This window comes from Saccopteryx bilineata, chromosome X (assembly GCF_036850765.1).
Source record: "Saccopteryx bilineata isolate mSacBil1 chromosome X, mSacBil1_pri_phased_curated, whole genome shotgun sequence".
Classification (NCBI taxonomy): domain Eukaryota; kingdom Metazoa; phylum Chordata; class Mammalia; order Chiroptera; family Emballonuridae; genus Saccopteryx; species Saccopteryx bilineata.
The window spans coordinates 105543764-105562337 of NC_089502.1; the positions used below are offsets into that span (position 1 = coordinate 105543764).

Consider the following 18574-nt stretch of genomic DNA (forward strand, 5'->3'; position numbering starts at 1 on the left):
ATTGAGAAAGAAAAGTGTAAAAGATAAAGCTTGCCATAAAGACCTTTTAATTTATAGATACTGACTTAGTGTTTATAATAGGTTAGAATTATTTCCATTTTTGTTTAACAAATGGTAAACTAAGGCTCAGAGAGGTTAGGTATTTTATCTCAGCTCGCACAGCTAGCAAGTGCCTGGGGCTCTCCTGACGCTATTGCTTACGCTTCCTCTCCTAACACTCCAGAATAACACACCTCCCTCCACTTAACTCCCAGATACTGGACTCTGATAGGTCCCTGAGGGATTCCTGCCTTGGAGTTGCCATCCCTGCAACACCCCCTCCCCCAGTGAATCTTTTTTTCTGTGCAGTGCGGGCCTGGAGCCAGGTGAGGCCAGAACCTCCATTTCAGAGGCTTTCTCTAGAATCCGTCGCTGTGGTTACTTCCAGTAGAATCTGTTTCAGGAAGAGGTTTGTCTGCGCGGGACAGCAGCGCCATTCATCACTGCAGGAGGGCAGAATCCGGGGCTGGGGGCCTGAACGTCGAGAGGGGAGGGGCCAGGGGCGGCCCCCTTGTGACCAGCCCTGAGGAGAGGTCAGGCGAGAAGGCTGGCTGAGGAGCGCCTGGACAGCAGCGGCTGCTGACGTTCTGAATCACGCGCCTGAGGCCCAAGGTAACCCGGACCTTTAAACAGCGGGGCTGGGGGCGCTGCGGAGGCGGGGGCGAGGACGGGAAGGGGTAGGGACATTGAGGATTGAGCATTGAAGATGGGAACGGCGAGCGCGCAGAGGGCGTGGGAATCCAAATTCTCGGGGGAATCATAGGGAATGAGGGTGAAGCAAGAAACGAGGTGTGAGAGGGAACCGAGCACGAAGGAGCGTGAGAGGGCGCAAGAGCGTGGCTGACCAAAAGACTGCGGTTGGATGTGGGGGCACAAGGCGGAACACAGCCCCAGAAACATAGGTAAGGTGGGAGCAAGGGCCCTTCTTCTTCCCCGAGCCCATTTTCCATAGGTGGACCCCTTCCGCCATTTTTAAGGTAAAATGTTGACCCAAGTGTGGTTTAGGATATAAGGAATGAACGTCAGAGGAAGCTGTGTTAAAGTGGGGCTGCTCAAGGCGCAGGAAAGGCAGTCAGAGGGTGGCGCCTTTTTCAAAGATTACATCTCTTTCCATCCTAAAGCTCAGGCCGTACCACCGCCCCCACCTTTTCCACTCTCCTCCTGCTTCCTCCTCCCCCCGATACACCGCTCCATCCCCGTCCGCCCCGGGCATCATCCGATCGCCTTTAAAACAGGTAACCACCTCGATCGGTCTCCTCACTAGCTTGGGAACCTCTGCATAGAGGGGGTGGAGTCTGCAGCGTCCGCGGCTTAGTTCAAGGGCGGGTGGAAAGGTCTTGGGGGCGCTAATGGCCTGCCGCGGCCATGAAGCTAGCCAGATCATTCACAGCAGTCCATCTCATTCCTTCTACAGTCGCAGCTCCGATTCCAAACGCCTTTCTCCCCAGGCCCGGCGGTAAGCTGATGGCCCAAGTTCCAGAAGCTTCCTTGCCCTCCACCTCTTTGATCCAGTGGAGCTCGGGAGGTGGGGGAGGAGCCTCGTCCGAGGAGGCGGCAGAGAAGGCGGGGGAAATGGAGGAAGCAGAGGGGGCGACGAAGGCGTGTGCAGGCCAGGAAACTGAGGAGATGAAGCTGGAGCCATTGCTGGAGCGTAAGCCCGCGCCTGAGGATAACCTGACGTGGAGCAACAGCAGCCGCGGCGACGAGAAGGTGCTCCCTTCAACCCCCCCTCACTGGCACAGCAGCTTCTCTCCCCTTTCCTCGCGTCGCAAGCCCCGCCCTCGGCCCCATCCCCTTTCCTATCCCCATCCCCGGGCCAGTGCCCGAGGCCTGCCAGGGCCCTGGGCCCCACCCCCTCCCCTTGCTTACCCTCCTCCGCTGCCTCTGGGGCCCCGGTCCTGGCGCAGACCTCGGCGTAGACCCCGGCTGGCGACCAGGCCCCAGGCGCCCAGGCTCCAGGAGCGGCAAAGCTATTTTGGTGACTTAGGGGGCTCTGGGGACCGAAGGGGCTTTGGGGACTGGCTGCTGGAGGTGGAACTTGATCAGGGTCCTACAGGCTGCTCTCACGTGAAGAACTTTAAGACTGCGAAGAACTGGCAGAGGAATCTTCGGTTGATCTACCAGCGTTTCATTTGGAGTGGGACCCCAGAGACTAGGAAGCGTAAGGCAAAGTCGTGCATCTGTCATGTATGTAGTACCCATATGAACAGACTCCACTCTTGTCTCTCCTGTATCTTTTTTGGCTGCTTTACTGAAAAACATATTCATAAACATGCAGAAACAAAACAGCACAATTTAGCTGTCGACCTCTATCATGGGGTTATATATTGCTTTATGTGTAAGGATTATGTATATGACAAAGACATAGAACAGATTGCCAAAGAAACAAAAGAGAAAATTTTGAAATTGTTATCTTCCACCTCAGCAAATGTTTCTCAACAACAGTGTATGGAATCAGGTGTTCAAGAGAAGCAGTCAACCCGTGAGTCAAAGGAACAGGATCCAAAATTGGTGAAACCCAAGAAAAAGAGGAGAAAAAAGTCAGTCTATACTGTAGGCTTGAGAGGGCTAATCAATCTTGGGAATACCTGCTTTATGAATTGCATTGTCCAGGCACTTACCCATATTCCTCTACTGAAAGATTTCTTTCTCTCCAGCAAGCACAAATGTGTAATGACAAGCCCTAGTTTGTGTCTTGTTTGTGAAATGTCTTCACTTTTTCATGCGATGTATTCTGGGAGCCGAACTCCTCACATTCCTTATAAGTTACTGCACTTGATATGGATTCACGCAGAGCACTTAGCAGGGTACAGGCAGCAGGATGCCCATGAGTTCCTTATTGCGATATTAGATGTGCTGCATAGACACAGCAAAGATGACAGTGTTGGGCAGGAAGATAGTAACTCCAACTGCTGTAACTGCATTATAGACCAAATTTTTACAGGTGGCTTGCAGTCAGATGTCACATGTCAAGCTTGCCATAGCGTCTCCACCACAATAGACCCATGCTGGGACATCAGTTTGGACTTGCCTGGCTCTTGTGCCACATTAAGTTCCCAGAGTCCAGAGAGGGCTGACGGCACAGTGAGTAGGAATGACCACATACCAGGAATCCCCTCACTCACAGATTGCCTACAGTGGTTTACAAGGCCAGAGCACCTAGGAAGCAGTGCCAAAATCAAATGTAATAATTGCCAAAGCTATCAGGAATCTACCAAACAGCTCACAATGAAGAAATTACCCATTGTGGCCTGTTTTCATCTAAAGCGTTTTGAACATTTAGGCAAACAGAGGCGAAAGATTAATACTTTTATATCCTTTCCCTTGGAGCTGGACATGACTCCATTTTTGGCCTCCACTAAAGAGAGCAGAATGAAAGATGGCCAACCACCAACAGATTGTGCACCCAACGAGAATAAGTATTCCTTGTTTGCAGTGATTAATCACCATGGAACTTTGGAAAGTGGACACTACACCAGCTTCATCCGGCAACAAAAGGACCAGTGGTTCAGCTGTGATGATGCCGTCATTACCAAGGCTACCATTGAGGACTTACTCTACAGTGAAGGGTATTTATTATTCTATCACAAACAGGCTGTAGAGAAAGACTAGTCTCACCAGACCACTTACCAGAACAAAGTAAAAGAAATAAATAGGCAACCATCCTGCAATGACATAAACCTGCCTGGAATGGATAATGATAATACCTATACAGCAATGAGCAACTCTTGAAGTATCACAAAAACATCCTAAAATGGCCAATGACAACAACACCTATATGACAATTACCAACTTAATATAAAGATATACTTTACCATGTCCTGTGGGAAAAACAAATATAAATATAAATACTAACTAGTGACCATTCAGCCTTAAGTGGAAGGAGGGAGGAGCGGTCGGGAATGGTCACATAAAGCGTAAATAAAAAGACTGTTTTATGTGGGTAGAGTGGGAATAGATATGTTCTGGAACTACTATATGTCATTTGTTTCTACAAATATATTGGGAATTAAGAGTATTTAGCAAAAAGTTTCACAGTTGGTCTTCCAGCTGTGGCTGACCAAATAATTTGAAAAAAAAAAAATATTTTAAAAGAAATTTTTAAAAGAAAAACATTTTGAAAAAGAAAAATGTTTTAAATGTTGAAAAATTTTAAGTTAGATATTTTTAAATGCTTTACAAATGGAGAGTTTTAATTTAAAAGTTCAGAATTATTAAAATAGGGCTTAAAAACATTTTAGAAATTCTTAGTTTAAATTAAAGGTAAAATGAACAAAACAAGGGAAAAGATTAAAAATGAAAGTTTACCAAAAAGTTAGAATCAGCTTTAAAAATTAAAAGGTAAAAAAGAAGGAAACTTAAAAGTTTAAGTGAAGTAAACTGTTAAATAAGTCTTTTAAAATTAAAATAAAATATATATATTGAAAGTCAAAGGTTAGCAAAATTCATGAAAGTTTGTTAAGAAATAAATTTTCAAAAATATAGACTGAAATGAAAATTCAAATTTAAGTTTAGAGAAAAGTTTTAAAAGGAATATTTAGAACAATTCAAGACAAAAATACAAAATTTATTTAAAATTTTTTAATTTAAAACTAAAAATTAGAGAATAGAGGATTTAAAAATATACAAAGAACTTTAGATAAGTTGAATTTGAGAGATAGAAATAAAAACTAATCCAGAAGGATAAAATTTTAAAAAACTTTAAAATAACATTTAAATAAAAATTGAAAAGTAAAAAACGTTAAATATATTTAAATAGAAAGATACCAAAATTTAAAAAGCTTAAAAGTTTTTTAATTTAAGGGTATTAAAATGTATACGGGTATGAATGAAGTAAATGGAGGAGACAGGAATAATAAGACAAAGGGGTTTGTAAATATATTTTTTTAGTTTTATGTTACACATAAATAGAATTTTGTAAAAAATAGAGACTTTAATAACCATCATTTTACAATTCAGTTGTGAGATCACTGCAAGGCTTCAACCCTAACCCACCTTCCTTCAAGTTCCGCATCCCATCTGATTTCCTGAAGGAAGTAGAGCTATTTCTTAGGCAAAATCAGCAGCATCTGAGAAAGATATGTATAGTAGGGACTCTTTTCCATTTAGAACTGCATTCATACAAATGATTCCCTTCTGTAAAGGGGCTTTTGACAATTTAGTGGCTTAGGGATATTAGATCACAACTGTGAAGCTCTGTCCTTGGTGTTTGAGCCCAGTGGCCTGATTGAGGAAGTGGCAGGGACCTATATCTTAGGATCTCCCACTCCTCTCCTTCCCTTTCTTTATGGAGAAACAAGACCTTTAAATTTCCACAGTAGAGCTTGTGCTTGACAGTTCTACTCATTCCTTACTCTTATCCTTTTCCCCTTATTCCATCATTCATGCCTGGTTCCCTGAACCCCTCACGTACCTGACCTTACCTGTATCTCTGAGACTCTGCCTGTAGGGCTCCTTTCTTCATTGTTCACCTGGTGGCTTCTATTTCTGTGAGACTCAACTCATAAATGACTTTTCTGGAGCCTCCCCTGAATTCTGTAGTCAGGTATAAATTGGAAAATTGTTTCTCCCTCACCTGTGTATCCCTCTCACAGTGCCTCCGAAGTATTTTGTCTGTACCTCAGTGATAGTATTATACTACTGTGATTCTAATGCAGCTTTGTGATTGTCTGCCCCTCTGCAACAAGCATTCTGACAATGGGGGCCAAGCCTTATTCATTTCTGTGTTAATAAATGGTTGTTGAATATGAAGATGACTTGAGTTATTTGCTCGACTAACCCTCTCATCCACCCATCAAGCCCTCATTAAATGCCCAGTGCTATAATACAGTGTGATCAGTGTTGTATCTTTCTCAAAGACAGTATCAAGCTACACAGCTTCAGGGGGTGGCTTAATAAAGGAGATGCCAAGTGAGGAAATAGCCAGGTTGTACAAAGGAAGTCTCAGGTACAGTGCAAGGGAAAGAACGCAGGCCTAAGAATTGGTAGTCATGAGTGATTGGGAGGCAAGGGAGGGCAGCAGCTGAAGTACAGAGCTGGGCTCTTTGGTGTGAGTGTGGCAACACTGCCCTGCACTACAGTGTCCCTAAGATCCCCACAGTGTCTCTTACATTACAGTTGTGTATTACCTCCCCATGGTGTGCCACCACATGAGTTTACCTTCCCAGGAGACAGTGTACCTCACCATTACACAGTGCTTTATATCACATGGCACATCATGACTTTGTGCAACAAAGGAGTGATGTGTGGTGGCTGTGTTTGGTGAAGAGCTGTACTTTGCTTAGCATTCTAGCTCTTCCTCCATTCTTTGTGGTTTCAGTGGGGCTATCAATCACTTTCTATTGCTCCTCTCACCCCTCCCCGGAGTTGGACATATCACTCGGGCTACGCCAGATTAGAATTCTCGGCCCTGGCCGGTTGGCTCAGCAGTAGAGCGTCGGCCTGGCAGGCAGGGGACCTGGGTTCGATTCCTGGCCAAGGCACATAGGAGAAGCACCCGTTTGCTTCTCCACCCCCTCCCCTCCTTCCTCTCTGTCTCTCTCTTCCCCTCCCGCAGCCAAGGCTCCATTGGAGCAAAGATGGCCCGGGCGCTGGGGATGGCTCCTTGGCCTCTGCCCCAGGCGCTAGAGTGGCGCTGGTCGCAGCAGAGCGACGCCCCGGAGGGGCAGAGCATCGCCCCCTGGTGGGCACAGCATCGCCCCTGGTGGGCATGCCGGGTGGATCCCGGTCGGGTGCATGCGGGTGTCTGTCTGACTGTCTCTCCCCGTTTCCAGCTTCAGAAAAATACAAAAAAAAAAAAAAAAAAAAAAAAAAAAGCTCAATCCCCCACTCCTCTACCCACACACCTCCACAAGACTGGTTCTTCTGAGAAATTGGAGTCCATTGCTAAACTGGATATATAGAGACACTAGGAGAAAGAAGTGTCTTGTTCCCTATCTGCTTCCCACTGCACACCCCGTGCTGGAGTCTCTGGGCTAGGATGGCCTGAATCTGGAACTCGGATAGGTCGATATTCATACCGTGAGAAGAAAGTCCCCAGTTATCTGAGCTAATAAAGCCCTTTGTTTTGCTTAAGTTAATTTAGGATCCTGTCAATTGCAGCCAAAGGTTTTGAACATATTAGTTAAGCTGTGTGGTTAGTTGGGAGCATCCTGTCCCTAAGGTTACAAAGGTAGAGAAGGTAAGAGTGACCTCAGATGGATTTCATCATATAAGATTGAGAAAATAGAGCAGGTCCCTGCATGTCTTTAAGAAGGAGGTGTTAGCTCAGCCACTGACCTGTGCTAGGTTTCAAACCTTACAGCAATGATAGTTATTCCAAATTAAAGAGAGAAAAGGTGAATGGTTCATGAGTACCAATAGGCCAGGCACTATAGTAACTGCTTTACCTCTATTATCTCACTGAGTCTGTACAGTAATCCTGGGAGACAATCATTACTGAACAGACATCACAGATTGAGAAAGGGAAACTCAGAATGAAAAAGCGATTTGCTTAAGTTCACTGGAGTATTTTAAGTAGTGGAGCCAGTATTTGAACTTAGGTCCCCAAAGCCCTTGCATATTGCTTCACAATCCAGAACAGGTAATACAAAAAAAAAAGTTTTTTTCTTTTGCTTTTCCTGATGTTGCTGTGAAGAAAGCGTATACCAGAATGGTACGGAAGGCAAACAGCCTTTGACAGATCTGGATGCAGATAACCGGGAATGAGTGACCTATTAACTGATTAAACAAAATTGCCCATACTACAGGTGAATGTGCTTCTATGCCAGTGGCTGATCCAGGTAGTCAGATCAGGCTAAATGACTCTCCTAAGGATACTTGGATGGATAAGGCCCAAATCCTACTCCATTACTATACACACAGTCTCACTCAATGCCATGTACATGCTTGGCAGAGCACCAAGACCTGGCTGTAAGGTCGCACCCTTTTGCCATCTGTGAAGCCATCACTTCTCTTGTTACACCAGGTTTCCTTTCTAGCGTCAGTACTATGGCCAGTGCTTTGTGTGTCACTTTCACCACTCACCTTCCACCTAGTCTTCCAAGAGTATCCACAATACCAGCCCCTCAAATACAGATTCCTCCACCCACCTGTCAGGGAGAGGCTTGCCTATTAGGATCTGGTTCTTAGGTGGTTCAATACCGATTTGCAGTGTCTGCCTTCTGTTGTTTCTGCACTATTTTCAGGTGCTTTCTTTTGATTCACTTGCAAACACACAGCAGTAGTTACTCTGGACCAGGGCTGGAAGTATGTGTCTGTAAATCTCCCAAGCCTACCACAGTACATGGTAGGTGCTTAATATGCTGGCTGAATGAATGCATGAATGAATAAAAAAATAAATTCCATTCTACATTCAGCTTCAGTAGTTTATGTCCTTTTTTCCTGAAGTCAAAATACTCATAAGAATGCCTAATTTACCACCTCTGTCCATATTAACACACTTCTGTCTCCATCCATTCTCCACACCTTCACTGTAGTTTCAGAGGAAAAAGAACCCTGCTTTCTTTCTGATGCTGCACCAATAGCCTCTGCCCTCTGACCGGTTCCTGAAAGTCAAGGGGCTTTGCTCCCAAACTCTCCCCTTTATTCCAGCAGCAGCCATGTTTTTTCTAGACAGTTACTATTCGGTAACTAGACATCCTAATCTTTCTAGGATGGTTCTTCAAAACTTTGTCCAATCATCTCTATGAGACATAAGAAATGTTCCTCAAACCTTAATACTTCCTCCTGGAGTGTATATGGTCCCCAGAAGAGACCAAAATGATCTGTCTGTGACAGATCTTAATTTGGGGTGTACATTAAAAACAACAATTTATAACCTCTGCATGATTTTTCTGCCCCTGATATTATTTCTTTCACTGCCAAACGTTTCTACACATGGTTTTCTTGTGTCATTTCCACTTACCTTACCAGTTTAAGCTCTGCACATGGCTTCCAGCTGTACCACTCTATTGAAACTACTCTTGATTAAGTCCTAAATGATTGACTTTTTCAAAGTTCTTCATTTACCTTGTTGACTACCATTCAGGGTAGGTTTCCCTTTTCTTATATCAGGAGAGTTTAGTAAGTGTTTCAAAAGGGACTAGAGCTAGGAGTGGAGCAGCTGTATTTAAAGAAGGGATTGTAGTGCAAATCAAATTGTAAAAAACACTGGATTGCATTTTAAAAGTACTAGAGCAGCTGGTGTTACTAAGCACAGGTGCAAAGAATCCTTTTTGTGCAGAAATGAGGCCTTACTGAGAGTTGAATCATATCCGAATTTATCTGTTTTCAGAATGGTCTGCTTAAAAGGAGATATTCTTTTGTTCTGTTTGCAAACTTAAATTTTAAAGCTTCTTGTTATACCTCTGATAGAGAATTAAACTGGCCTGCAATTTCTACTTATCTGTGAGGAGTAGATGCAGGGAGGCAGGCCTAGACAGGAGGAAAAGATGACATTGCGGCACCATATAGACTGAACTGAAATCACATCCCAGTTCTACCGCTTACTGACAGGTGGCATTAGGCCAATCACAGAACCGTGTGCACAGCCCTCCCAGAGCTGCTGGAAGGTCTAAATGCAATAGTGTTTGCAAGGCATTTAGTACACAGAGCAGGGCATATGGTTGGAACTGAAAAGATCATTCTCTTGTCCTACTTTTCAGTGTCCAAACATTCCCTTTGTCCCCCTGGTATCCTGAGCATATGATAACTGCAAGCTCTCTGGAAACCCATTTCCTACACAGTATAAGGGCATCCATCACCTAAGTAGACTTCTTTCTAGAACTCCTCCTTGGCCAGGTCTCTCCATACTTTACCAAGTTTTTCTCCTCCTGTGCTGTAGGCATCTCAGTGAGGTCTGTCTTAATGTTGGCTTTACTTGACAACCAAGGAATATGAGGCACAGAGAATTCAAATGTCTTTCCCCAAGTCACAGTAATTAAGGAGAACTGGGACATAAATTACTGAGCCCAGGCCCTGGCCGGTTGGCTCAGCGGTAGAGCGTCGGCCTGGCGTGCAGGGGACCCGGGTTCGATTCCCGGCCAGGGCACATAGGAGAAGCGCCCATTTGCTTCTCCACCCCCCCCCTTCCTCTCTGTCTCTCTCTTCCCCTCCCGCAGCCGAGGCTCCATTGGAGCAAAGATGGCCTGGGTGCTGGGGATGGCTCCTTGGCCTCTGCCCCAAGCACTAGAGTGGCTCTGGTCGCGGCAGAGCGACGCCCCGGAGGGGCAGAGCATCGCCCCCTGGTGGGCAGAGCGTCGCCCCTGGTGGGCGTGCCGGGTGAATCCCGGTCGGGCGCATGCGGGAGTCTGTCTGACTGTCTCTCCCCGTTTCCAGCTTCAGAAAAATACAAAAAAAAATTTAAAAAAAATTACTGAGCCCAGGTTCCTAACCACGTAGTTTGGCTGCAACCCAAGGACTCATTCGATTCCTCTGCTTATACTGGAATACTATCCAGTTAATACACACCTCTGAATCCACCAAATTTGTGATTTGTAGAATCTGAGAATTGGGAGGATCCCTACAGAACCTTTATCCTTCAGATTTTTCACTGCTTTTAAGGATATACTGGCCCAGGGAGAGAAGAAGTGACTTGCTCAAGGTTACACAAGATAAATGGCAGAGCCAGGAGCAAGACTGAGGTCCTGGGATTCTCCTATTTCATGTCATACATTCTGACTTCCAAGATTCCCTGTAAATGTCTTATTTCCATTGCCTGTTGTATCTCAGAATCTGCATCCATCTAGACTGGACCTGGGTCCCTAAGGACAGCAAAGCCCAGAGACATCATTAAGTAGATGGCTCTGACTGTTGCCAACAGAATTCTTTCCAAAGAGAAAAGTGTAACAAGGGCATTGGAAGCCTGCTGATAATTCTGGTCTCAGGAAGGCAGAAGAGAAACTATGGCTGGACCTGGCAATGAGCGAGGTTCTATGATTGGCATTGGGTGAATGACCTGGCATAGGGGGCAACATTCAGTCCTGGACAGGGTGATGGGAAGGGTGGGGAGGGCGGTGGTTGAGTAATTCTTGATGATTTCTCTTTTTTTGGATATGAGAAATCTGTTCATTTACCAACTTTTTGTTAACACTGGATCTTGGTTCTTCCTCTATAATGAGATGCACTTTTTGTGCAGAAGTTTGTTTTATAAGGCTCTTGTATGCAGGTAGTGTGAAGACACCCTCCAGCTAATCCCCACAGGTCCAGGCTTTGAAATAATATTTAACCCCAGGCCTGGATTGTCCCCACCATGGTGAAGAATTGCATCAATGCCCGGCTCAAACAAGCAAGCTTCTTTGTGGAAAAGGCTTGTTTGGCTGAAAAATGAAATGAGAGCAAAGCCTCTCAAATGGAGCCAAGGGCCTCAACTGTATGTTTACCTGTTTTGCCATTACGAGGGTATCCTGGTCCTTATAATGTAGGGCATATTACAACTGCCTGGGAGTTCAGAGAGAGAAGTTCTTACGCAAATTACACATCATCTTTGATTCATTTTACCCAAGCAAGAAAAGAATGGTTTGTTTAGTTTGTCCCTCATAATTTTTTGCCTATAAACCTGTGGCAACAGAGCAAGAATCCCAAGAAATAAAATAAAATACAGCATGGTGATTATATATATAAAACATCTTTTATTTTATTTTATTATTTTTTTTGTGACAGAGACGGGGGGGGGGGGGGGGACAGATAGGGACAGACAGCCAGGAAGGGAGAGAGATGAGAAGCATCAATTCTTTATGGCACCTTAGTTTCTCCTTGGTTGCTTTCTCATATGTGCCTTGACTGGGGGGGGCTACAGCAGAGCGAGTGACCCTTTGCTCAAGGCAGTGACCTTGGGCTCAAGCTGGTGAGCCCTGCTCAAACCAGGTGAGCCTGCGCTCAAGCCAGCGACCTTGGGGTTTTAAACCGGAGTCCTCTGCATCCCAATCCAACACTCTATCCACTGTGCCACCAACTGGTCAGGCTGTCTTATGTTTTAATGACTGCATAAGATTTCTGATCTTGATCATTTCAACCGGTTACTGTAATAATAGAAGATTCAGGTATTTCCTACCTTTTGTCATTGTAATCAATGCTGCAAAGAATATCTTTCTATAACATCATTTCGCACATCTCTGTATTCACCAGTGGGACATATACCTGGAAATTTATTCAAAAGTTGTTCTCTGTGCATCTACTGAGAACCATGCTGAGAGAACTTACACCCTGCCATTAAGGAGCTCACACTTCAGCAAGGGAGACAGATATATCACCAGACAATGATAGCCAGGAAAGGACAGGGATAGTATGGGGGGAGATGGGGTATAGTAGGGGAGAGACATTAACCACAAGAAGTAGAGTGATGCTGAATAGATCGTATCTAATGTGAGGTCAAGGATTTGTTCTCTCTGCGTCTTCCTTACTCCTCTGTGCTTTATGTCTGGCACAGGGTTTGCCATAACAGGAGGCTCAGTGACAATTTAGAAAAAGAGTGACTAGGTCTTCAGTTCCAGCACCAAGATTAGATAGATGTTGGCCCCAACATCTCTCATGTGAATGTGAGCACATCATGCTCTTCTCTGGACCTTTCTTCTTTGAGCAGTTATATGGGAAGAATATATTCAATCACATGAATAAAAGAGTCACTTGGTAGTTAAGATCATGACCTGTGGATTCAAACACGGGCTTTCATCCTGACTATCCACCACTGGATGTATAACCTCCATTAGTTTACTTAAACACGCTGTCTTGAATTCTTCATCTATAAAATGAGGCCAATAGTAATAGTAGCACCTAACTTTCACAGTTGTAGAGACATGTCAATAGATAATAAATACCAAGTGCCTAGAACAGAGCCTGCTGCAGAGTAAAGGCTAAATATAGGTAAACGCTGATTTTCTCAAAACATAAGTGTATTTTCATTTCAGAGTCTTTGTACTCATTATCCTACCTGGACCAGTCTTTCCCCATAGTTTGCATTTTCTTCATTCAGATTTCTGCTTAAATATCACCCAGATAATCCTTCCCTAACCAGCCATCTAAGGCAGGGGTCCCCAAACTTTTTACACAGGGGGCCAGTTCACTGTCCCTCAGACAGTTGGAGGGCCAGACTATAAAAAAAACTATGAACAAATCCCTATGCACACTGCACATATCTTATTTTAAAGTAAAAAAACAAAACGGGAACAAATACAATATTTAAAATAAAGAACAAGTAAATTTAAATCAACAAACTGACCAGTATTTCAATGGGAACTATCTCCTTCAAAAGAGTCAAAGTAGCTCAAGGGATGTTTTCTTTATACTTATTGCTATATTTGTGGTATCTAGAAAAAAGTCTGGCACATCTAAAACCTTCAAGATCATCTATTGACTACATGAAAAAAAAAAAACAGTTGAATGAGGTGGTTACTCTTCACTTTCCCATTTTACCAGTGAGATAAGGTAATTTGCCCAGTCTCACAGAGCTAATAAATAGTAGAGTTAAGATTGAACCCTGACCATCTGATACAAGATTTCACTTTCAAACAGAATTGTTTTCTTTGCGCACATGATGTAAATGTTGAATACAAATGATCCTCAAAAGTTATATATACAGGGAGTCTTCAGGTTACGACACAATTCTGTTCCTACGACAGTGACGTAACCTGAATTTTGATGTAAGTCAAAACACACCCTAGTCTAACACAAATGGAACACTTGTGCTTTTAACAGTACAAAATGGTGTAGGTAAGTGTACTAGGGGACGACAACTCCCTCACTCAAATGCTGTGTTACTATGCATTCGTCCACCGCACCCAACCCAACTGGTTCACCCACATAGTCCGTAAGTACTACACTAACGACATAAGCCAAAACACTCATTTTTCAAGTTTTTTTTTTTAGTTTTTATGGGAATAGTGCTGTAAACTGGAAACACCATATGTCGTGAGTGACTGTCGTAACTTGAGGATCCCCGTATCTAAAAGTTTAAGTTGCCAAACACATTTCACAATATGATAGTCTTGTTCTGTTATATTCATGAATGAAATAAGTAAAATTTATAGTTATCAATGATAAACAAGTTAAATGATTATTATGCATAAGTTTCACACATTAATGCATTTGAAAAAATAGAAAACATTTCAAAATATTTTATCTCAGTGTTCAAAGGACACATGAAAAATGTTCAGAAAATATTAGAATTTTTAAGAATATCTACAGTATAATAACAATTTTCAGCCAAGGAAATATTAATGGAACTTCAAAAGAAAATGATGTGTGTATCTGTGCAACTGAGACTAATAGTCTCTCTTACAAAACCTGTCTGCTGAAATAAGAAGGCAACTACTTAAAAATCTTGCAAATAGCCTGACCTGTGATGGTGCAGTGGATAAAGTATCAGCCTGGAATGCTGAGATCGCTGGTTCAAAACCCTGGGTTTACCTGGTCAAGTCACATATGGGAGTTGATGCTTCCTGCTCCTTCTCTCTTTCTCTCTCTCTCTCTCTCTCTCTCTTTCTCCTCTAAAATATATAAATAAAATCTTTAAAAAAATTTTACAAATAAAGAAATGAAGCTTTGGGTGACCAGTTTTTTTAGTGTGTTAACCATGGACACAGCCAGAAGAGAAGAGAAAGCATGATAAATAATGTACTAAATGTTATAAATAATGTTATAAAGTAATAAATAATGATACTCATATGTTATTGCTCTAATACAAAATATGAAAAATAGATGTGCTGACCTGTGATGGCGCAGTGGATCAAGCTTCGACCTGGAACGCTGAGGTCACCGGTTCAAAACCCTGGGCTTGCCCGGTCAAGGCACATATGGGAGTTGATGCTTCCTGCTCCTCCCCCCTTCTCTCTCTATCTCCTCTAAAATGAATAAATAAATAAAAATTAAAAAAAAGAAAAATAGATGTTTATTTCCAATGACATTCTGTTTTTTCCTTTTCTATTTCATAAATGCTATTGTTTAAACAAAACAATAATAAAATTAGTTAACAGTAGAAAATAGTAGTAATTAGTAGTAGAACAAATTATACACTATGTGTGAAAAAATATTTTTAAAGCTTTCTGTCTTCTAATGCAGTAATTTATTTTAGTTATTTTAAAAAAACTTGGATTTTTGAATTGGGTCATCTATATTATTATTCATAATATTCACAAGTGTGAGATTTTATAAAAAGAGGATACAATTAAAGCAGCAATAAGTATTCATTTATTACCTAAATTTAATTAAAACAAATAATAACTTGTTTCATTTTGTCCCATGGTACAGGGGAATATTTTTATTCTTTCTGTTCCCTTTTGTATTAATTGTTCTGTAAACTTCCTGTAGCCTTTAGAACATCTTTCTTTTTTTCTTTTACGTTGTGGTTAAGTAGCATACGATCAAACTTAAAATTTACTTTCACGTGAAATATTGCTTTTATTAAGCCCCCATTAAACTGATTCCTGGTGTCATACCAATGTGATAAAATGGATATCCTCTTAACCAGGGGTAGTCAACCTTTTTATACCTACCACCCACTTTTGTATCTCTGTTAGTAGTAAAATTTTTTACAGTTCCACAGTAATGATGATTTATAAAGTAGGGAAGTAACTTTACTTTATCAAATTTATAAATCAGAGTTACAGCAAGTTAAAGCATATAATAATAATTACTTATCAAGTATTTTATGTCAGATTTTTGCTAAGTTTGGCAGAATAAATCTTTATAAAACAACTTACTATAGTTAAATCTATCTTTTTATTTATACTCTGGTTGCTCCGCTACCACCCACCATGAAAGCTGGAATGCCCACTAGTGGGTGGTAGGGACCAGATTGACTACCACTGCTCTTAATGAAAGCAATTAAGCATGGATTTTGTTTGCTAGTAACACCAGATTTTTATATTTGGTTTTTTTTGTTTGTTTGTTTTTTCAGAGACAGAGAGAGAGTCAGAGAGAGGGATAGATAGGGACAGACAGACAGGAACGGAGAGAGATTAGAATCATCAATTATCAGTTTTTCGTTGTGACACTTTAGGTTGTTCATTGATTGCTTTCTCATATGTGCCTTGACCGTAGGCCTTCAGCAGACAGAGTAACACCTTGCTCGAGCCAGCGACCTTGGGTCCAAGCTGGTGAGCTTTGCTCAAACCAGATGAGCCTGCGCTCAAGCTGGCAACCTTGGGGTCTTGAACCTGGGTCCTCTACATCCCAATCCGACGCTCTTCACTGCGCCACCGCCTGGTCAGGCAACACCAGATTTTTAAATTGTAGAAATTGGTTTCTGTGTCTCCCATAATGTTATACACTCTATCTATAGACTTTTGTCTGTTAATCATGTGCTTCACATCTATAAATTCATCATATAGGCTGTCTGTGTCTAAACTGTCAAGAATTTCCAAAGACTCTGAAGCTCATTGAATGTCTTCATATATAAGATCACTCTTTCTCAAGAAAGATGTTTTTACAGCTGACAGGAAATTTGAATTTGCAATATTGATGTTGAATTCCATATAAATAACATATTTAGTAAAATCAAAAGGTTCTATTAAACTTTCCTGACCACTTTGTATTTTCTTTTTCTTTTTTTTTTTAAGTGAGATGAGGGGAAAGAGACAGACTACAGCATGTGCCCTGATGGGGATCCACCCGGCAACCCCTGTCTGGGGTCAATATTTGAATCAACCGAGGTATCCTCAGTGTCCTGGGCCAAAGATTGAAGCAGTTGAGCCACTGGCTGTGAGAGGGGAAGAGGGAGAGGAAGAGAAGCAGGTGGTTGCCTTTCATGTAGTGCCCTGGCTGAGGATCAAACCTGGGACCTCTCTGCATGCTGGACCGACTATCTATTCACTGAACCAACTGGCCAGGGCCTTTTTATTGATTTCTTAAGTAGTCCTATATCCAAGAAAATGAATTATATTTTTTAGCTGTGTCAGTTTATGTTGCAACTTACACATAATATTGAAAAATCAGGTGCAGTCATTTGATACTTTCCTAAGTTCCTTCAAATATCTTCAAACATTTTTTGAGAAACAGCATATAAATTCCTGCTTTACTGCAATTTATTCTCATCTTCAATATATTTGCAAATATTAGAAGGACATTCTTCTTGTTCTGCACTTTCAAAATAAGATTTTATGGGCTGGCTGACATTTTGTCATCTTTTCTAGGATTGGCCACAATGACATCCATCTTGTAAGAACTATTTCTCACTATAATCTCATTACATGCTTCAGCATCATTTGAGAAAATTAAAATTAAAAAGTAATCACAAACATTAATTATGTAAGCTCCAAAATTTCAGGTAAATTAATCCTACTCCTTTTATCAGTATTGTGGACACATTGGGCAGAACATTTAACAAGTAAGATCTTTTTTGTTGTTGTTGTTAAGTAGTTTGAAGACTGCATGGAATTTTCCAAATTTTACATTTGCCCTGCCTTTGTTATGGACAAGTAGATAAGCAAAGTTTAGTTTGTATTTTTACAATGTGTCAACAATCATTTGTTTTTATGTGTCTGGTTTCATTGAAATGTTTATATGATACAAGAAGACAATTTGAAACTTCATTGTTTAAATAAAAGTACATAAGAGCTAAGGGGAACTTTCTGTGTTGGTGCTGCAAGTTCACACACTACTGTTATGCTGTAGAAAGTATGATTGTTGGTAAAACCTGACAGAATCAACTCTACACTATAAGGAATCAACACATCTGTGATTAAACTATCCATTTTTGTTAATCTACCTTTTTGTTACAATCACTGAATCTGGATATGTGACTTTACTCAGTTTTATAGAGAGACCAAGGAAAAGAAATGTTAATGTGTGTTCATTTAGTATAAAGTGTACAGACTTATTCAGCATCTTCTGTTTTCAGGGGAACAGTGGTATCCTATTTAGAGTCTTTTCATTGCTTTCATATCCTATTTTACACCATATCTGACAAAAAAGTTATTTTCAGTCATTTACCTCTCTAATCCATATGTATGTGTATTTCCATCTGTCATTAAAATATCAAAATACTCGGCCTGACCTGTGGTGGCGCAGTGGGTAAAGCGTCAACCTGGAAACGCTGAGGTTGCCGGTTCAAAGCCCTGGGCTTGCCTGGTCAAGGCACATATGGGAGTTGATGCTTCCAGCTCCTCCCCCCTTCTCTCTCTCTGTCTCTCTCTCCTCTCTAAAAATGAATAAATAAATTAAAAAAAATTTAAAAAATATATCAAAATACTCTTCTTTGGAGTTATGCTGGCATTAGTATTGTACTCTTTCTCATTTTCATTATCTCAATCCTTAGAAAGCATGATCCCAAAATTCACAGCATGGAAAGTTAAACTAGTACTTTCTCAACACAAATAGCAACAGTCCATACACATGCAAAGTGAAGACAGATTGTAAACACTCATAATAAAATGAGCGTAAGTAACAGAGTTTCTTCATCCTAGATATTCTGGTAATTTCCTAAGTTTTCTCATTGCAACCAAAGCACCAGAGAAAATACATGTGTAACTGGCATTTCACATTTCGCACTTCACACATCTGCCTGACTATCATTGGACCAAAAACCTGGAAATGTATTCAAATCTGTTTGCTGTGTGTCGAA

At 41.7% G+C, this 18574-nt stretch overlaps 1 protein-coding gene across 7 annotated transcripts; it reads left to right on the forward strand.

The window, feature by feature from the left end:
* The first annotated feature begins 243 nt into the window (after positions 1 to 243).
* Positions 244 to 5790, forward strand: USP51 (ubiquitin specific peptidase 51). 7 transcript variants are annotated; one of them, XM_066249480.1, is made up of 5 exons: positions 244 to 365; positions 443 to 651; positions 803 to 941; positions 1161 to 1274; positions 1454 to 5790. In XM_066249480.1, exons 3-5 carry the CDS (start codon positions 902 to 904, stop codon positions 3649 to 3651), a joined length of 2352 nt encoding a protein of 783 aa, XP_066105577.1. In that variant the 5' UTR covers positions 244 to 365; positions 443 to 651; positions 803 to 901; the 3' UTR covers positions 3652 to 5790. The 7 variants fall into 7 exon arrangements, with proteins under 7 accessions (XP_066105577.1, XP_066105581.1, XP_066105579.1 ...); XM_066249484.1 differs by lacking the exon at positions 803 to 941 and having other exon boundaries at positions 253 to 651; positions 1488 to 5790; XM_066249482.1 differs by lacking the exon at positions 803 to 941 and having other exon boundaries at positions 254 to 651.
* Positions 5791 to 18574: the final 12784 nt, after the last annotated feature.